Source organism: Hibiscus syriacus, unplaced genomic scaffold (assembly GCF_006381635.1).
Source record: "Hibiscus syriacus cultivar Baekdansim isolate YM2019G1 unplaced genomic scaffold, ASM638163v2 tig00109948_pilon, whole genome shotgun sequence".
Lineage (NCBI taxonomy): Eukaryota > Viridiplantae > Streptophyta > Magnoliopsida > Malvales > Malvaceae > Hibiscus > Hibiscus syriacus.
In genome coordinates, this window is record NW_024062536.1 from 442,908 (window position 1) to 465,699 (window position 22,792).

General features: G+C 32.5%; 1 protein-coding gene across 1 annotated transcript; it reads right to left on the reverse strand.

Annotated features, from left to right (window-relative positions):
* Positions 1–18,353: 18,353 nt before the first annotated feature.
* Positions 18,354–19,751, reverse strand: LOC120210983 (protein MITOFERRINLIKE 1, chloroplastic-like). Its single transcript, XM_039209621.1, is given in 2 exon segments — positions 18,354–19,507; positions 19,510–19,751. Coding segments are annotated over 2 exon segments (1,254 nt in total). The 5' UTR covers positions 19,717–19,751; the 3' UTR covers positions 18,354–18,460.
* Positions 19,752–22,792: the final 3,041 nt, after the last annotated feature.

Here is a 22,792-nt window from a genome sequence, read left to right on the forward strand (position 1 = left end):
CACAGATGTTTATTTCCTCTACATCCGCTTTATCTGAACCGCATACTTATATTGAAGCTGTCCAAAATCCTTTGTGGGTACGTGCAATGGCTGAATAAATTCAGGCCCTTGAGTCTAACAAAACATGGTCTATGGTAGCTTTGCCTCCGGGAAAGATTCCAATTGGTTGCAAGTGGTCTTTAAAACCAAGTGCAAATCTAATGAGGAAGTGGAAAGGTTCAAGACTAGTCTTATGGCTAAAGGCTACAACCAAAGAGAGGGTGTTGATTTTATTGAAACCTTCTCGCCTGTAGCCAAAATGTTTTTTTTTTTTGCCTTTGCTGCTATATTTGACTGATCTTTATGTCAAATGGACGTGTATAATGCTTTTTTGTAATGTGATCTCATTGAGGAAGTTTACATGGAACTTCTAGAGAGAATATGGTTTGTCGACTGCAAAAATAATTGTATGGGTTGAAACAAGTATCTAGACAATGGAATGCATAGTTAACTGAAGCATTGTTGGTTGCTGGTTTTCAATAAAGTAGGCATGATTATTCCCTTTTTGTTAAGAAACAAGGTTCGAAGATGGTGGTACTTTTAGTATATGTAGATGATTTGTTAATTACAGGGAATGATAATGGGATGGTAGATGATTTGAAGAGTATACTTCACAGGAACTTTAAGATGAAAGATTTGGGTGAACCCAAATACTTCCTTGGGCTTGAAATTTTAAGATCTAGGGAAGGGATTCTTCTTAATCAGCGCAAGTATGCCATGGAACTTATAGAGTGTGTTGGATTAGGGGAGTAAGGCCTGCTACAATGCCTTTGGAACAAAACATTAAACTCACAACTGTGGAATGTGATGAAACTGTCAAGCAATACGAAGTTAAAGAGCTTTTGGATGACAAAACTAAGTTTCAAAAGTTGATTGGCAGGTTGTTGTACTTGACTAATTCAAGGTCGGATATATGTTTTATTGTTCATTACTTGAGCCAATCTATGCATAGGCCGAAGAAAATACACTTTGATGTTGCACTTAGAGTTAGATATCTAAAAAAAAGGACAGGGGCAAGGAATCTTTTTGAGTGCCAAGAATAATTGTAGCTTATCTACATACTGAGATTCAGATTGGGCTGCCAGTCTAATAACTAGCAGACCAGTTACAGGCTTTTGAATTAAGTTGGGGGATTCCATAATTTCCTGGAAATCTAAGAAGCAAGTTACAGTAGCGCGGTCATCAGTTGAAGCAGAGTAACGCAACGATATCATAGTGGCGATTATATCACAATTTTACCTTGTTCGTTTCTTTTAATTTTAATTTTATTTTTATTTGGAAATAAGAGAAATTCTCTGAAAAAGGGAAAAAAACCATTTCCATTTCCATACTAATTGCAAAAAGGAGTGAAGATTGTCTTGCAGAGAGTGTGGCCAAATAGAATTTTTCTCCTAAAGAATAAAGGGTACATTACATATTTTAGCAGCCCAAACCTTGGAAACATGCCTTCCATAATCGTCGTATGCATCGAGTCCAATAGGATGAACATTCGCGAATTGAATAATTTTTTTTTGAATTATTCGAATCGATGAGTCTTATTTTATAACTCAAATTTTATTTGAAAAATTTCCAAGTCAAGTTGAGTCAAGTCAAATTGTTCGAGTTTCTGTTTAAATTTGATTGTAAATATTTATAATATTATGATATTATTTTATTTTAATTTAGCGAAAGGGTGTGTGAGGCCGCCCCTCGTACTTAAAAAAAACCAATGTGGCCCTCCTATTTTTTACACTTAATGTGATCCCCAAACTTAGAAAACAGACTCAATATGACCCTTTAACCAATGGTTTCCGTCATTGACCATTGCGGTATTGACACTTCATAGTGCCGACGTGTCAATCCATGGTGGCTGGTGAAATAGCTTATGATGTGGTATATAAGCTAAATTAGTTTTTTGATTAAGTTCGAGGGTCAAATTGGTTTTTTTTAAATCAATGGCTTATTTTGTTTTTTAGAAAAAATAAAAATATTTCTAATTTAAAATATAAAATTATTCAAAAAAGTTAAATATGAAATATCAAAAATAAAAATTAAATTACTAAAGAAATATATTACTATATTCTACCTCGAATTTAACCTGATTTTTGTTTATATAAACATAATCTTTTCTATAATATACAAGATTTATTTTATATATTTACCATTAATTGTCTTAACTCTAAAGGTCTTTCTAATTCGATTTCACTACATTTATATAAAATTGTACTAAATAAATATTATAAAGTCATATAAAAATAAAATTAAAAAAAGTATAAAATTAAATTTTATATATAAATTTTCATAAAATATATAATTAAAAAATATTATAAAAATAGTTATATAATTAAAAAAGCATTTTAGTGAATTAACATAATAGAGAAAAAAATAAAATTCACAAAATATGGAATCCACATGTTTTAGATTTTTATTATCCCTAATATTTATCTTTTTATTTTTTCAAGAAATTGAAAATTCTTCTCAATAAAATAAAATAAAATAAAACTCACATTAAAATTGACGTGTATGAACATAACAATATAATTATACTGTTAAATGAAATAAAATTCACATTAGAATTTGTATCTAAATTGAATGAATCATTTAACAATTTAACAATAATATTTTCAATCACTATGATATATATATATATATATATTAATAATTTAATAATTATTTTTTTTTATAATTTTTATATTTAATTTTTTCTATATTTGTATATTTTAAATTAAAAAATTAAAATATTTTTCTGAAAAAATCAAATAAGCCTTTGAATTTTTTTCAAAAAAAAACTCAATTTGATCCTCGAATTCAACCAAAAAACCAATTTAGCCCATATATCACATCACCAATCGCTGTGGATTGCCACGTCATCAAAGTGAGGTGCCATGTCAGCACTTTACTGGTCAACGATGGAAACTGTTTGTCGAAGGGTCGCATTGACTCTATCTTCTAAGTTTGAGGGCCATTGGGTTTAAAAGAATACAAGTGTCAAATTGAGTTTAAAAAAGAATACGATGGTCACATTGGTTTTTTTTAAGTACGAGGGACTCGCATACCCTTTTGCCTTTTAATTCAAATAGTTTTCTATAACCAAAATATATATACAAATATAGGGCTAGGATCCACTTACACCTAATGTAAAACTTCTAGTTTTACATCATTTTAAGATCGCTAGAAGATGTGAAATCAAAAGCTAAAATCAACTCTTATTTTTTCAGTGAATATCTTCTCATTTCTTACTGTAAATCTCAGTCTTTGATTTTGCCTCATCTAAAAGAGGGTAAAATTAAAAAAAAATTACACTATAATTAGATCCTAAGCCATATATATATATACATACTATAAATCGAGTGAATTCGAATCGAATCAAATCGAAAATATGTGTAATACCCCAAATAGTAGGTCAATGACTAATTTGAAAGGAAATTAAAAATTTAGAGGATTAAATTGAATAAAAGGTAAAGTATAAGAAATTACTTAAGTAATACCAATGTGTAAGAGATAGATTAATGAAAGGGCATTTTGGTATGTTTAAGTGAAATGAAATTAAAACCCATTTAAATTCTAGGGATTTAAGAAAAAAGGGAAAGTAAGTCAAATAAGCTATCTCTTCCTCTTTTTCTTTTTTCCCGTGGGTTTTGCTCTCCCCTATAGCTCCAAAGGTAAACATTAATTAATCAATTTTTCCTTTTGATTATGGGTAGTTCTTGTAACCTTAATTGATATATAAGCTTAAGGAAATGTTATATAGGATTAAAACTATGAGATGAAAGAAAAAATAGAGAATTAAGAAAATGGGTTTTAAAATGATATGTTAAGATAGGAGTGTTTATTGATGTTTATTAGAAGTTTTGACTTGTCAAAAGGTAAATGAAAGATTGGAAGCATTGGATGAGTTTAAAAACAAGTTAGAAAATGTAGTGTGATTATTAGAATCCAATGATCTTGAAGGATGCTAGATGTTTTATGTAACACCCCAACCCGTATCCGACCCGAATATGAATCCGAGGTGTCACATTTACTATTCAAAACATGTACTTCTATAAAAACAATAGAAAATTTAAAACTTCCTTTCTATAAAGTAATTCTTTTACATAAGCATGTTCAAAACGTTAACAAACTCCATCAGAGCATACATACTTAATAACTTTATTTACATGCCAACATACTAATTTATAACAAGATATACTTTACAAAATATTTATGATATGATCTTCGAGTGGAAATATCCTGCTTTGCTGGTCCTAAGCTTGATCCTCTTGTTTATCAACACCTACGTGTAAAACACTTACACGCTAAGTCATAGACTTAGTGAGACATGAAAATACACAATGTAAACTAACAAATGCATGTATATATATATTTGTATATATCTCATGTAACACAACATCATACTCGTATACATACTTAAACCATCATTGGCATATCATACCATGCAATCACACAAAATAGTATAACATTACATATAATCAAAGGTACAACTATACATATCATGTTATTATTATAAATAACCTCATATCGTTATCCATATTATATATTCATTTCTACCTTTTAGTTATCTATTATTGCACTTAACCTTCTTACTATAATATATCACACATATCACTTCATATCGCAAATACACATATGCACTCATTATTATTATCCTCATTCCTATTACCATATGATTCTAAACTTGTCATTTATACACGTCAAATAACACAGATACCATCTCACAAAAGAATACACATATTATCATAGCAAGTTATTTATTTTTCTTTAAAGCCTATGTATACTTTTAAGAACTGAAGGTATGTGAGTACATAGAGGTTGTGCACAATGTTGTCACCACAGCTCGTATAAATCCCACTAGGGGTACGTAGAAATTTGTCCCAAAGGACCACTATGTCCCGAAGGACCACATAGAACACGTATGTCCCAAAGGACCACATAGAACACATATGTCCCGAAGGACTACGTAGAACCCTCGACTCTGGGTAAGCCAACTATACCTATAGCTCTCATAACACATGACATGGGCATTATCTTTTATACCATTTCACATCTTCACATAGGCACGTAGTTTACTTTCACGTAGCATATTTCCATGTAATTCATATTCATGTATCATAGCTTTTCACATTTACTTGTATTTTTTTTCACATAGCTCATAGTCATAGGTCTTATCTCATAACATATACATGTTCTTATATATATAATTCATAGCATTTCTTATATCATCACATAATTCAATTATAACCTTTAACATATATTATTACACTGCCATATATTCACATAACTCATTTAACATACATAGCATATCATGTAACATTCTAATATAAACATATATAATTCAAATCACTTTCACATATCTTTAATCATTTTTTAACTCTTATGATCATCTAACCTATTATCACACACACATGCATTTACATGATTCACATATAAAGATGCACTCAACCATTAGTCTTCTGCATTTACTCATATACATCTAGCACCATATTACTACAGGGTTATACTCCGGCACTCATAAACATCATATCACACCATGCTGGTATTCTTGTACTCATGTCATCTATTATCGTAATTAGAGTCATCGCAAGTCTTAATTCCCTAAACATCGCGTACACTTAATATCATGTACTCACATGGTCTCAATGAACACTATCAAGCTCTTGTTCTTTCTTGCGAATCTTATTCTGTCGACCTATCCGAACTTTGATTTCGATCGATATCTACACAATCATGTATTGATACATATCAGTATTCTAATTAACATACTCTTAATCTTTCATTTCTTAGACTAAAGGAAAATTCTAATATCAATTTCCATTTGAAGAGATATCGATACCTACTATAGGGTATCAGTACATCCCTTAACTGAGGTATCAGTACACTACCTAGGTATCGATACCCAAATTACATTTGAAAATTTTCATTTCAAGGGGTATCGATACACTCCTCAAGGTATCAGTACCCTTTGAATATCTACCTGAATTTTACTCTTGAGGTATCGGTACCTGTTAAATGGGCATCGATACCCCTTGCCCAGAAATCACTTCTTGAACCCGAAAATTTAACACATAGTCCCCAAATTCTACTTGTTAACCCCTCCTTATGCCTTAAAACTTATCTATACATATGTAAACGTTCTTATAACACTATAATAGTTCACCATCTCTCATAACTCACCATAATTCTTGAATCAAAGAATTTCATCAAATTTTCCATGTGTTCTAAATTCATTTCTATCACCTCTAACTTCTTAATTAAACCCTTGACAAGTCAAATTCATCAGTATTACTTCAAAAACCTCTTTAAATCAAAAGTTCATTTCTAAACCCTTAGTAGAATTTCCTTTCTAGTTCTATCTTCTTTATGTTTTAAGCTTATATAAGCTTTCCTTAAGCTTATATAACACCCAACTACTGCAACCCAATCTATAAATTCAAGAAATTAACTAACTGAAATCAACTTACCTTTAAGAGCTAGAGCCACGAGAGAAAGAAGAAGAGAGCAAGAAAATAAGCTTCTCGATCTTTTCCTCCTCCCCCACGTGTCATCTCCCTAAATAGGGAGATAAAAATATCCTTTAAGCTAAATTATCATACTACCCTTATAATCCTTTCATATTTACCATTTAATTCAATACTGAAATATTCCTATTTAAATCCTTGAACTTTTTAATTTTCCTAAATTGATCCCCAAATTTCAAAAATTCTCATTTTAGTAATTTACCCGAATTTTAGGATGTTACAAATCTTCCCCTCTAAGAAAATTCGTCCTCAAATTTTCACTTCATAACAAGATGAAGTAATCCTTTAATGATACTCTCCAAATCTTGATTTATTCTTACTACTAACCTTATACTCATATACAGTCCTCCTTCGATATTCAGTACATATCATTTCTACTCATACTATAAACAACCTCAACACAACTTATTCACTTGGAAACCATATTCTATTAATTCTTAACAATTCATTACTTATTGTTTCCAACTAAATCTTTTAATGGTTCCTCTAATTGACACTTTAACAAATACTATGTTGATCCCAAATATAATAAAACCAAACTACTTTACCACAATATCAAAATTGACCTACCAAAATCTCTGAATCCTTAAAATCTTCATTTGCACCCAAATTATAATCTCATGCAGTTTGTTACAGTTTGTTGCATATCATGTTGAGTAAATGACTTAGATTGATTTCTTCTATGACCTCTACCTCTACTTCTCTGAGATACCATAACATACCTCTCTCTCTCTGTACCGTCTCATCAGTCATAAGTGGATAATCTCGAATAAAATATCCAATATTACCGCATCTAAAATAGGCTCATGAAATCACTCTACATACCCCTGTATAATTCTTTCCACAATATGTACATTGCCTGACTTGACTGAGATTTGATCTTCTATCAGTTAAAGCAGCTGATTCCAACATATCCTGAGTTGGAGAATCCAATTCTCTATTTTTATTTGATAGTGAGGAACTCGATGAAGCACCCATTCTCTTAGACTTATGAACTTTCTGCTTTTTAAATCTCTCATTCTGAGCTATTTCAAGAGCTTTAGCCTGATTACCGCTTCTTGAAATGATGACAAATTCAAGGCTATCAACAACTCTCTTAGCCTAGGGTGCAAACCTTCCACAAACCAATCACATGCATCCTTTTCAGTTGGAATAATCTCAGTAGCAAAAGGACTTAACTTATTAAACTCACATTCATATTCATATACTGTATAATTCCCTTATTTCAAATTCAGAAATTCTTGTTTCACCTGTCTAATATTTTGGTCACCAATGTACTTACGTGTGAATTCTTCCATGAAGAATAACCAGGTCATTTGATTACTCTTAATCTCATGGTGACATTTGTCCACCATATTCTAGATTGACCCCGTAACATCAAAACTATTCCATCCAATTTTTCCACTTCAGAACAGTGGAGTCCTTCTAACATTATCTCAACATTATTCAGCCAAAGATCCACAACAACCAGATCTTCCTCAGCTTCACCCTTAAATTTAGGTGCTATGAAACCTTTCAATTCCTTAGCTATATTCATTCGAGGAGCTGAGTGCGCAGAGGGTTAAAAACACGACAGAATAACGTTTAACGTTTCGAAGAATAACACTTGATCTATCACTGATACTTCTGGAGGTATTCGCTCTTCACCCTACCTAGCCAGGGCAGGTGAATTACTACTACCCTTAGATCTATTACTTCTCCTTTCATTTCGAGGACTCTCACGATCAAACATCTAATACATAACCATATAACTTTATTAGAAAACAACATACTCATGACTCTAACAGATCATAAACTTTCACTTTTTGTTGGCATGTATACATTTTCAAAACACTTTTGACTTCGGTTTAAGCCTAGAAATGGCTAAACGTTAGCTCTGATACCATTAAATGTAACACCCCCAACCCGTATCCCACCCGGATACAAATTCGAGATGTCATATTTACTATTCAAAACATGTACTTCTATAAAAACCATAGAAAATTTAAAACTTCCTTTCTATAAAGTAATTCTTTTACATAAGCATGTTCAAAACATTAACAAACTCCATCAGAGCATGCATATATAATATCTTTATTTACATGCCAACATACTAATTTATAACAAGACATACTTTACATATTTATGATATGATCTTCGAGTGGAAATATGTTGCTTTGCTGGTCCTAAGCTTGATCATTTTGCTTATCAACACCTACGTGTAAAACACTTACACGCTAAGTCATAGACTTAGTAAGACATGTAAATACACAATGTAAACTAACAAATGCATGTATATATATATATATATGTATATACTCATACATACTTAACCATCATTGGCATATCATACCATGCTATACCATATATATTACATATAATCAAAGGTACACTATATAGATCATGTTATTATTATCAATAACTTCATATCATTATCCATATTATATTCATTCCTACCTTTTAGTTATCTGTTCTTACACTTAACCTTATTACTATATATCACAATATCATACAAAAATACACATACACACTCATTCATATTATCCTCATTCCTATTATCATATGATTATAAACTTATCATTTATACATGTCATATAACATAGATACCATTTCACAAAAGAACACACATATTATCATAGCAAGTTATTTATTTTCTTTAAAGCTAAAGTATACTTTTGAGAACTGAAGGTATGTGAGTACATAGAGGTTGTGCACAATGCTGTCACCAAAGCTCGTATAAATCCCACTAGGGGCGCGTAGAAATTTGACTCGAAGGACCACTATGTCCTGAAGGACCACATAGAATACATATGTCCCAAAGGACCACATAGAACATATATGTCCTAAAGGACCACGTAGAACCCTCGACTCTGGGCATGCTAACTATACCTATAGCTCTTATAACACATGACATGAGCATTATCTTTTATACCATTTCACATCTTCACATAGGCACATAGTTTACTTTCACGTAGCATATTTTCATGTAATCCATATTCACGTATCACATATTTTTTTCACATTTACTCGTATTCTTTTTCACATAACTCATAGTCATAGGTCTTATCTCATAACATATACATGTTCTTATATATATAATTCATAACATTTCTTATATCATCACATAATTCAATTATAACCTTTAACATAGATTATTACACTAACATATATTCACATAACTCATTTAATATACATAGCATATCATGTAACATTATAATATAAACACATATAATTCATATCACTTTCACATATCTTTGATCATTTATTTTATCTCTTATGATTATCTAACCTATTATTACACATACATGTATTTACATGATTCACATATAAAGATGCACTCAACTATTAGGCTTCTGCATTTCTCCTATACATTTAGCACCATATTACTACAAGATTATACTCCGGCACTCATAAACATCATATCACACCATGCTGGTATTCTTGTACTCATGTCATATATTATCGAAATTAGACTCATCGCAAGTCTTAATTCCCTAAACATCACGTACACTTAATATCATGTACTCACCTAGTCTCAAAGAACACTATCAAGCTCTTGTTCTTTCTTACAAATCTTACTCTGCCGACCTATCCGAACTTTGCTTTCGATTGATATCTAGACAAGCATGTATTGATACATATCAGTATTCCAATTGACATACTCTTAATCTTTCATTTCTTAGACTAAATGAAAAGTCTAAATCTAAATTTCCATTTGAAGAGGTATTGGTACCTACTATAGGGTATCGATGCATCCCTTAACTGAGGTATCGGTAAACTACCTAGGTATTGATACCCAAATTACATTCAAAAAATTTCATTTCAAGGGGGTATCGATACACTCCTCAAGGTATCAACACCCTTTCAATATCTACCTCTATTTTACTCTTGAGGTATCGGTACCTGTTAAATATGTACGATAACCCTTGCCCATAAATCACTTCTTGAACCCGACAATTTAACACTTTGACCCGAAAGTCTACTTGTTAACCCCTCCTTATGCCTTAAAACTTTTCTATATATATGTAAACCTTCTTATAACACTAGAACACTTAACCATCTCTTATAACTTACCATAATTCTTGAATCAAAAAATTTCATCAAATTTTCCATGTGTTCTAAATTCGTTTCTATCACCTCTAACTTCTTAATTAAACCATTGACAAGTCAAATTCATCATTATTACTTCAAAAACCTCTTTAAATAAAAAGTTCATTTCTAAACCCTTAATAGAATTTCCTTTATAATTATCTCTTCTTATGCTTTAAGCTTATATAAGCTTTCCTTAAGCTTATATAACACCCAACTACTCCAACCCAATCTATAAATTGAAGAAATTAACCAACTGAAATCAACTTACCTTTGGGAGCTGGAACAAAGAGAGAAAGAAGAAGAGAGCAATTCCTGGATCTTTTCCTCGTCCCCCATGTGTTATCTACCTAAATAGGGAGATAAAAATATCCTTTAAGCTAAATTACCATACTACCCTTATAATCATTTCATATTTACCATTTAATCCAATACTGAAATATTCCTATTTAAATCCTTGAACTTTTCAATTTTCCTAAATTGATCCCCAAATTTTAAAAATTCTCATTTTAATCACTGACCCGAATTTCGGGATGTTGCATTTTAAGTAGCTAAATGAAGGAAAGTTAATATGGATAAGTATAGAAGAGTTAAATAGAGTTGTTGAGGGTAAACATAAGGAAATTTGACCAAATTTGAGTATGTTTCAGGCTGAAAAATGGAAAATCTGGGTGATGGTATCAATACCGATAGAACAAAACCGATACTCTAGGCTAAAATGGGATGAATCTGCTGAGTAGTATCAATACCGATGCAAGTAGTATCGATACCAAGAAGGGGGTATCGATACTATGAGGATGGTATCAATTTCATTGTTAACAGAATGCAGAAATGGTATCGGTACTGTGATGGAGTATCGGTACCATAGTATAGTGTATCGAAACCATGGTAGGGGTATCGATACTATTGAGTCAGAAATGTGAAGATAAGCTAAGATTGTTATAGAAAATATAATATTATGTACTCTTGAGTAATGTTTAAGTATAATTGTTAGGAAATATACTAAAAATTGATATTGTATGTGTCTTTATGGACGCTTGAGTAGATCGAAATCAAGCTCTCGAGTCAAGCAAAACAAAAGGCAAATGCAAAGTACCTGAGTAATAAACTTTGCGTTTTGGATATAATAGCGAGGCAATCTAGGTGAGTACATTTATTGTATGTAATTGAGATGAAGATGATTCACAATGAGTCAAGTTAGAATGTTTTAATTTAATGTATGTTTTACAGTAGTTAATATGTTTTCATTTCATGTATGGAAAGGATACTGTGAATGACTTTTAGAGTATGAACTGCTCTAAAACGAATGATTAAAATAATGCATATGGGTGCATTATTGGCATGAAATGATGCCATAATTGAAATGCATATGGGTGCATTATTGGCATGAAAGGATGTCATAATTTAAATGCATATGGGTGCATTATTGGCATTAAATGATGCCATAATTGAAATGCATATTGGTGTATTATTATCATGAAAGGATGCTGTTCGGATTTGTGGAAGCTCGAATCGACAACCGAAACGGTTTGCAAAGAGGGGTTGGAATGGTTTTTATGTTTAGGGAGTAAGGAAATCGAAAGATAGAAAATTGAATAGTGATTTATAGTGGTTCGACTTCTCAACCAAGTCTACATCCACTAACTTCTCTCATCACCAAGGATTTTCCAACAAATTCACTAATTTGTTCTTTCTATTTCAAGGACAAAGAGTAACCTTTACAAACTCCCTAGTTTTTCACGGGCTAAACTATAACCTTTCCCTAGCTTTTAGTAGGCTAAGCTAGAACCAAAACACCTTTACAATGAAAGGAAATGTAAACAAGAAAACCTCTCTAAGGTAGGTGTTTACAAGAATTAAGCTCACAAGAACAGAAATATTTAGAAGAGAAAGATGAAATAAGAATGAAAAACTCTTCTCTTGTGTTTGATTGCTTGGATAGTTGTTCTCTTACTTCTTCAAGTGTCCTCAGCTAGTATTTATAGCTTGGAATGTGTTTGAAGTCATATCTAGCCGTTGGGGATGTTTTAGAGTCGTTTGGGGATGATTTTTCTACAAAACAAGGTTGCCCATAACAGGGGGTATCGGTACCCCTTCATAGGGTATCGGTACTCCTTCATTAAATTCAAATAAACTAGTTGTTACTAGTCATTGCAGCTAGGGTGTATGGATACATTGTAGGGTGTATCGGTACACTAATTGCATTCGGTGTTTGAGCAGTCATAGATGTATGGATACACCTGCATGGGGTATCGATACACCGATGTATGAATACACTCATAGGGGTATCGATACACATTTGCAATTTTGCTCAAATTCGAATTTAATGGACTTTGAATTATTTTTGAAACCTTTTTAAAACTTTGAATAAATTCAATTCAAGTCCAAAAACATTTTGCCTTAAATTTGTTATATCGAAACATAATTCAACAATCTCCCCCTTTTTGATATAACTAAACATTTGAAAATTTGTTTTTGGCAAGACTCCCCCTTAATAAAATGTTTAATGAAAAAGATATCAATTGTTAACAAAATGATATCAATTGTTAAAAAGATACCAATTGTTACCAATTGTTGGAAAATATATGAAAAATGTCAAGCTCCAACTTTTTCATTAAGAAATTGAATTTTTCAAACCAAACTTCTCCCACTTTTTGTTATATATAAAATAATTCAATCTTTTAAGTTCAAAATAACTTTGGAGAGTAAGTAGTAAATTTGACATTTAAAAATCGTTTGAAAAATCAAAGCCCCCCTCAATAAATGTATTCCAAACAAAGTTAAGCTTTTAACATCTTGACACTTAAAATTAAATTTCAACAAAGAATAACAAACATGTTAGTAGCACATGAAATTCAATATATCCAAGTCTAAAATTCTTTATGCAATATCAATTGTTGAAATTAAGTGCATATGTATAAAGTTTTCTAAAAATGTTATGCATTTAAAAAAATATATCAATTGTTAAAGAGTTATCATTTACATTTTAAATCATATGTATAAACATTTAAATTTAGGCCAAAAATTTAAAATTTGTAAAATCAAAGTATTAAAAAGTTGATATCAATTGTTAGAGAGATATCAATTATAAAACCTTTTTAACATACATGAGATTAAAACAATAATGTATAACCATTTAAAACAAAAACTCATCATGATTAAAATCAAATGAGCAACCAAATTACCAAAATTAAAAACATTAAGCTTAGAGGTTACCCATTCCTTTTTCATGTGTGGCTAGACCATCTTGATTTCGTCATCTTCATCACCATTGCTCCTACACACCTACAAGAGACATTTAAGTAGATTTTGGTATCCAAATTGCTTTGGATCCTTGAATGTTAGTTTCAATGCCTCTTGTTCCTTTCGGAACCCATACTTGCCTAATTTTAAAACATTTTCCTTTCTTCAAATGACAAGTATGTTCCTTATGACCATGAAAATGACAATGTGAGCATTTTGTCATTTCGAAACATAATAAGTTGTTTTTAGAAATTAATTTTTTCTTTTGTTAAGCTTTCAAGCTTAACTTCTAACTTAAAATTTTTCTTTTCTAAATCATTTATTTTGATTTTTGAAAGCTCTAAATCATTTTTCAAAATTTCATTTTGATTTTGAAAATCAACTCTAGCTTTCAAAATCGATTTATTTTCAATTTTGAGTTTTGAAATTAATTTTGTATATTTGGAATTCATGGTCTCAAATCCCAAATACAACCTATTATAAGCATCTTGTAACTCATCAAAAGTAAATGAATTAAATTCACTTGAGTTAGAAGATACCTCGAATTCTTCTTGAGTGGCCATGAGGCATAGGTTGACTACTTCATCACTTCAAGATGCAACAAATGTCTTCTTCTTGCTTGACCCCTTTTTCTTTAAAAGAGGACATTCATACTTGACATGCCCCTTTCTTTGACAATTAAAGCACACCGGGGGACTCTTCGTCTTGGTTGATCCATGTTTCACTTCCTTGGAAATCATGAATCTTTTGAGTTCCTTCAAGAGCTTGACCATCTCTTCTTCTTGTTCATCACCGTCTTCATCCACCTCTTCACTTGAATCTTGATAGTTTTCATTGGTGGATTTGAAGGCAATGCCTACCTCTTTTTTCTTTTTCTTGTTTTTCTTCTCTTCATTTTCTTCCTCTTCCTTCACCATCATCTCATGAGTGAGAAGAGAACCAATCAATTCATCGAGAGTGAGAGACTTTAGGTTTCTAGCTTCGATAATAGTCATCTTCTTCGATTGTCATGAACTTGGAAGAGAGTAGATCATCTTCCTTACAAGCTTCTCATTAGGATTACTTCTCCAAATACCTTGAGACGATCATGGAAAATCTATATGTCATAGCTTTGATGTCTTTATCGGGTTTCATCTTGAAGTTCTCGTAGCTGTGATTGAGAAGACTTTTCTTTGATTCCCTCACTTCTTCAGTTCCTTCATAAGTGACTTGGAGCTTATCCCAAATCTCTTTGGCACTAGAACAAGATGAGATTCTTCCATATTCATTTGGGCCTAAAGCACACGAGTGAATATGTATAGCCTTAGAATTAAGCTGGAACTTTTTCTTCTCTTCATTACTCCAATTGCCGTATTCACCGGGTGGAGTGAAGTAACCATTCATGATTGATTTCCAAGATCCTAGATCGTATGCTCGAATAAAGTACATCATCTTATTCTTCCAATAAGCATAATTTTCTCCATTGAAGAAGGGTGGCTTGTTGACCGGTTGTGAATACATAATAGGTGAATCTTCAATGTAATAGGCACCGGAGGTTGAAGCCATCTTTTTGTCGATTACATCGGGAATCGGTAGAGCTTGTTCAAGGATCGTCTCAAGGATGTTAAGCCTTCTAACAAGTCAAGCTTTGATACCAATTATTGGGATTTGTGGAAGCTCGAATCGACAACCGAAACGATTTGCAAAGATGGGTCGGAACGATTTTTGTGTTTAGGGAGTAAGGAGATCGAAAGATAGAAATTGCACAGCAATTTATAGTGGTTTGACTTCTCAACCAAGTCTACATCCACTACCTTAGCTTCTCACCAATGATTTTCCAACAAATTAACTAATTTGTTCTTTCTTTTTCAAGGAAAAAGAGTAACATTTACAAACTCTCTAGTTTTTCACTGGCTAAACTAGAACCTTTCCCTAGCTTTTAATAGGCTAAGCTAGAACCAAAACCCCTTTACAATGAAAGAAAATGTAAACAAGAAAACCTTTCTAAGGTAGGTGTTTACAAGAATTAAGCTCACAAGAATAAAAATATTTATAAGAGAAAGATGAAATAAGAATGAAAAACTCTTCTCTTGTGTTTGATTGCTTGGATAGTTGTTCTCTTACTTCTTCAAGTGTCACCAACTTGTATTTATAGCTTGAAATGAGTTTGAAGTCATATCTAGCCGTTGGGGATGTTTTGAAGCCGTTTGGGGATGAATTTTCTACAAAATAAGGCTGCCCATAACAGGGGTATTGGTACCCCTTCATAGGGTATCAATACTCCTTCATTAAATTCAAATAAACTAGCTGTTACGAATCGTTGCAGCCAGGGTGTATGGATATACTGTAGAGCGTATCGGTACACCATAAGTGTATCGGTACACTAATTGCATTCGGTGTTTGAGCAGTCATAGGTGTATGGATACACCTGCAGGGGGTATCGATACACTAGTGTATGTAAACACTCATAGGGGTATCGATACACATTTGCAATTTTACTCAAATTCGAATTTAATGGACTTTGAATTATTTTTTAAACCTTTTTAAAACTTTGAATAAATTCAATTCAAGTCTAAAAACATTTTGCCTTAAATTTGTTATATCGAAACATAATTCAACAGATGTCATAACTAAAAATGCATTAACGAATGCATGAAGGCATGAAAGGATGCCATATATATATAAAATGTACAACAATGCATAATTAGTATGAATGGATGTCATAAAAGAAAACGTAAACAGTACATAATGGGTATGAAAGGATGTCTTAAATTAAATTAGCTGACCCTTATTCCCATATGTAATGGGGTAAGGGGGAGGTAGGATAGTAAGCTGCCCCCAACGCCAGGTTGAGAGCAGCTTCCGTAGGAGACCTCCGAATTATGAAATGGTGTGTTAACAGTATTTAAGGTGCCACCCATGATGATTATAAAATATACGTGATCAATTGGCACTTTGGTGCAATACATGTATATTTTTTCTCATTTAATGTACACATGGCAAATAAAAGAATAATGGGGAAAATATATAGAAAGATAAATATAATGGGCCAACTAAGAATAATTCTAATAATTGTATGAAAGAATTATGGTTTAACTGAGAAAGGCTTATCTGGTCCTTATGGATTATGAAATTTAATTCGTCATTCAATAGTCATAAAATATTTATGTATAAATTGTGATATCTTTGCAGTATTATGTCTCCCTAAGTAAATACTTAACGTGTGTTGATTTCACGCATAAGAACCATTAAGGTTTTGCTGAGTAAGAGTAAAACAGTAACAACTTTCATCAATTAAAGGTTAACTCGTCAGTAACATTAGGACAATCTTATGCATTTTGAAAACTTAGTTGGCGTGTAATGTAACTAAAGTAAATATTTTGTAATGTAATTAAAATGATAGTTTTAGCATTTTACTTCTATAAATATCATACTTTGTGGTTGTTCAAATTGAAACGAAATTTTACGGGTTTTCAAATGACAAAATGTTTTAAAAAGTTATGTGACATCCGTATCTCGTGTACGGAAGGGTATACGGGAGATGGGTGTTACAAGATGAGTGTTTTAGAGTCAAATTTTACTCACCCCTATCCTACAACCTACATAATATGCTATTCTAGGTTCTAATACAGCAATTCCCTCCCACAATACATACATAATCAAGAGCTCCGTAAAAAGCAAAGCATTGATGTAAACAAGGCTTGTTCAAAAATTCCAGAAAGCCAAGCAACGCTATCATATTCATATTTACCTTGTATCACCACCTACATGACCCAAAGAAGCCATTTTATCAGCAGAAAGAGAATCCAAATCCATTGAGTTTCTAAAGGGATAAAATAAAAGAATAATATCTATCAGCAGCAGGGAAATTTTCTTTCATTCAATGTGCATGCATTCACTCACATAAAAATAAACTAACTTCTGCAATGGACATAAAATCTAGCTTGATAACCTAAAAATGTCCACTAAAAAAAAACCTACTTGCTTGATTCTAGATAAATTTAACATTCGACGCCAAAAACATAAAAGGGTGAGTTACAGTTGCTTGATTCTGATAGTAGCCTTCATCAAAAACTTGACAGTGAAATTTATTAAGGAAAACCGATGATAAATTTCATATTTGCATCTTCCTCAAAAGAGAATTACACACCATCACCAATGATGTATCTTAAACCCATATGATGCAAGTATCTACACTCAATTTCAGACCAGAAACCGTAAACCGATGATACATGAGATAACAAGAAAAGGTGCATTACTCGCTAGTCAACCTGGAAGTCTTAGACAAAACTATTACTGAAGAGAATCTTTTGGATATTCTTTAAGTGAAGACTTCAACCATGACTCGTACAGACGGTATCAAACTCGAATGCTAGAAGTAGAACTAGAAAAGGTAACATTCAGCATACTGATCCTGGGATACTAAGAAGAAGGCTGAGAATGCATTGGTGCACAAATCAAACTTATCTAACATAGCCATATATTATCAGTTGAAAACAAGAAACTGAAAGTTCAACCGAGAAATGTAATAGACTGTAATGCCGAAATTTAGTTTGTTTTAATAACTCTATATGGAAAACAAAACAAATTTAACAAAGTATAGATGATAACGAGCATGATCATCAACTAACTGTAACTCAAGCTTGTGCAGCTTCGATTTTGGACAACTCCTCCTCCCTGTGCTTCAAATACTGATCTAATATTGCAAGCCTAGCAGTCTCAAATGCAAAATATCCCAAAGCTGAAAAACAAGCACTATGAACAACCCTAGGCCCCATTCCACTAATCAAACCAATCCAACCTTCCTCCTTCAAGATCTGCTTCACCGTGGCATTAACCCCACTATACATAGCCGCGGCGACTTTATTCCCATGAACCTGAGTCATCAACCTTGTTTTAACCACATCGAGAGGAGTTGTCAAAGAAGCCGAAATCGCACCAGCCATTGCACCGCAACAAACACTCTGAATTGGCTCTAAATTAGTCTGCTTTGTCTTTCTCAAAACCCCCGCTTTTAAATACTCAAAAGAGGAATAACTCAATACACCAGCAGGCAAATTCCTCAACAGAGTGGCCGAGTAACCAGCATAAAGACCCAAAATCCCATCCTTCTCTAAAATTCTCAACAACACCTCCCATGATCGCCCTTTAGCACCAGCTTGCATTCTTTGGGTAATCAATTCCTTGGGAACCATTATAGCTGATGAAACAATGTTTCCCATGGCACCAGCAGTGGGAGGAATAAGCAAAGCAGGATACTCCAATTTGTTCAAAATGGACTTCCCAAACTCACATGTCCCAAAGTAAACAGCAGAAGAAGCAGTGGAACCTACAATTACAGCCGAAACTCCTCTGTAAAATCCTAGAATACCACTCGTCTGGAAAGTCTTGACAACTGCATCGAAGGTGTTCGCATAAATCTGGGAAGCACCCTTGGTCTGCATTTTGGTCTTGATGGCATCGAGTGGGAGAAGGCAGACGTAAGTGAATGCACCGGCGATTCCACCACCGCCTGCGCCGATTAGAGCTCTTTCGAAGACTGATAAGTTTTTCACGAGGGTTTGGACTTTGGGGTTGTTTCTAGATGCGGGTTTTAGCCATTTGGGGAATGAAAGGGATTTGGGTTTTCGGGAATCAGTTAAGTTAGCAAAAGCGAGCGGGATTTGGAACTTGGGCTTCCACAAATCGATTGAGAATCAGCGGAAATGGAAGCAGAGGCAAAGGAGAGGTGGTGAAACGGGGATTTGAGGTTTTTTTGAGGATTTGAAGGGGATGAAGTGAGAGTGGTGAAACGGGTGAAAAGAGAAGCGAAATCGGCGTTGATTGGCGCATAGGGGAACTGATTTGATTCAAGCGAAGGGAGACCCATGGATGCAGATAGCCTCGCCTCCATCGGCCAAAACTTGTTCTTGCCTTGTAATTTTCTCTCTCGCCTGCTTTGGATTTCAAAGTTTTTAATTTTAACCACTCATTGTGTTGTATCTCAACACTAACCCACAGTGTCGTCTATTACATTTTTGCTATCTTCGTTAAAGGGTAAACTACATATTTAGTATTTAAACTATTATTTTTATTCCACTTTGATACCTAAATCTTATTGTTTTTAAAAAATCATACATCACATTTAGTTTAGGTTTTAATTTGGTATCCATTGTTAAAAAATTAATAAAACTGCTAATGTGATTTTTTTTCAATGGTGATGTGCTATTATCTTATAGTGATATGTCAAGATCGGCGTTTAGTTATAATTTAAAAAAATAAAGTTTGAATATCAAAACAAAATAAAAGTAATAGTTTAAGTGTTAAATAGGTAGTTTACCCTTTTCTTAAACTACTCTTTTGGTAAATAAACTATTTGACACTTTTCTGCTTTGATTATTAAATATATTTTTAGAACACGGTCACTTTAATTTTGATTAATGACCGTTAAAATAAGATAGATATGATATAATTTAATAAAATAATATATTTAATTTTTTAAATTTATAAATTTTGTCAAGCTGACATTAATTTAAAATACATTAATTAAAATTTAGAAATGTAAAAAGTTGGATTAACCACATATTTCTTTCAAACAAAATTCAAGAGTTTTTCATTAAATGTTTTAAAGTCGACCACTACTCTAGCATTTATGTGCTAGTGGTTTGAACATTTCATATTCAAGTAATGTATTTTTACACATATATTAAAAGGGTTTTTCTATTAATTACGATGATTACAAAGTATTATTTGTTCTAAATATTCTCAACCATTTGGTAATGAACGTTCAATCATCTTGCTGCAGTAGTTGTTGCTTGAATCCGTGACCTCTAGAAACAAAAACAATTCTTTTAATCGCCGAGTTAAGTTAGTTTGTACATATATTAAAAGGTATTCAATACGATTTATTGAAAATAAAATTTATGTTTGTAATTTAAGATAATCAATCAGACCGTAATTTAAGTTTGATTGTTTAGAATAACCCATGTTTTAGTCACTTCATCGTTAAATTTCAAATTTTGTGACAACATGTATTATTTTAACCTTTTTATAATGATATGATATTTTTTATTAATATTTAATGTCATGCAAATTTAAAATTAAAATGACCAAACCCTGGGGCGTTTGGATGGGGAATGTGGGTTTCCCATGGGAATAGAATCCACATTCCCCAGTTTGGTTAGTCCGGGAATCTCATTCCTGGTAATATAAGATTACCAATAATAGATATTTCGAGGTATATTATATGGAATGTCATTACCTCCCTTTCCTTAGGTATTGTTGGATTACCGACGTTTTGGACTAAAATACCCTTAATTTTTTTTCAAATATATCATTCTTCTGTCATTGAATAATAAAATTCTACGAAGGTTAAATTACAAATTTATCCTTAAACTATTTTAGATTTACAAAAAAAAAATATAATTAAAATTTTATATGAAGTTCATGGGTTAAAATAAAATTTTACCCTTTCATTAAACCTTTTTATATTTTTAATTTTGTAAAAAAAATTACATAAATTTTATCAATTTAATTTTTTAAAGAAAATATATAAATATTTTCAACTTGTTAAAAAACAAATATATAATAAGGACAACTTGGTCAAATATACATTCCAATAATCTTTAATTCCTTTAACCAAACATGGTAATCTTACATTCCTGCTAAACCAACCAAACACAAAATACAACATTCCCAGTAATCTCATTCCCAGTAATCCTATTCCCTGGTAATCTTACATTCCCATTGGTAATCTTACGTTCTGTGAACCAAACGCACCCTAAGTCTCAAAACCCAAAGTGCAATCCCAATCGACCACCCTAGAAACCAAAACCCAAACAATCACCCCTAAACCCTCACCAACCACCCCATAAATCCCCTAAACCCTCACCAACCACCTCATCTCATCGCCCATAAATTCTCACCAACTACTCTAAATCATCACCGACCTTACCTACATTATCTCATCTATGAAACTCTCACAAACCATCTTAAACTTTAAATTCTAACCCTCATTGTTTTCACCATTACTAGGGATGGCAATGGGTAGGGATGGCAACGGGTTGGGTATTGGTCCCCCCGTCCCCGTTTAAAAACCCATACCCGTCCCCGCTTAAAAACTCACGAGGATTTAAACGGGGATTTCCATCGGGTAATCGGGGAAAACCGCGAGGAAATGGGTATCCCCGTTTAGCATAAACGGTTATTTAAACGGGTATCGGGCCGGGTATATATATTTAAATTAAATATATAAATATTATATATATATATATATTTAATTTAAATTAAATTTATTAATATTATATATATATAAAATAATTATTTTTAATATTTATCGGGCCGGGTATCGGGCCATGTAATCGGGGCGGGGATTACTAAACCCTTCCCGTCCCCGTTTAACATAAACTATTTTTCCCTATCCCGTTTAGCATAAACAATTTTTCTCCGTCCCCGTTTAATTCGGTTTTCGGTTTTCTCCATCGAGTTTGGGTTTTTTTGCCATCCCTAACCATTACAAACCTTAAAATCTTTAAAAAAAGAACCCTAAACCTTAAAGTTATCGAGTTCCAGTAATGTAGTTCTCCAATTGTGGATACCAACGATCAAAGTATGATCTATTAAGTGGAGAGTAACATATTTCAGTCGAATCACAATTGAACAATGAAAGGAGTATAAGTCAATGATATTTAGTTCGAGCTTTTTTACTTTTTTGAATTTTGGGTTGGTTTCATGAAGATCTAAATTGAAAGATTGAAAAGAGGGACAAAAAACTTTCATTTGGCTAGGACTGTAAAAAGATGACCTGACCTACAAAGTTGACTGAAACTGACTCGAGTCAAAACTATTTTTAATTTACGCTATAGCGATCCGAAACCGACTCGAGTCGGAACTGGTGTTTACCTAAATCCGAGTTAGACCTGAAAATTATGGATCCGAGCTGACCTGAGAACGACTTGAACCCTAATTGAACCGAAAAAATGATACCTGAA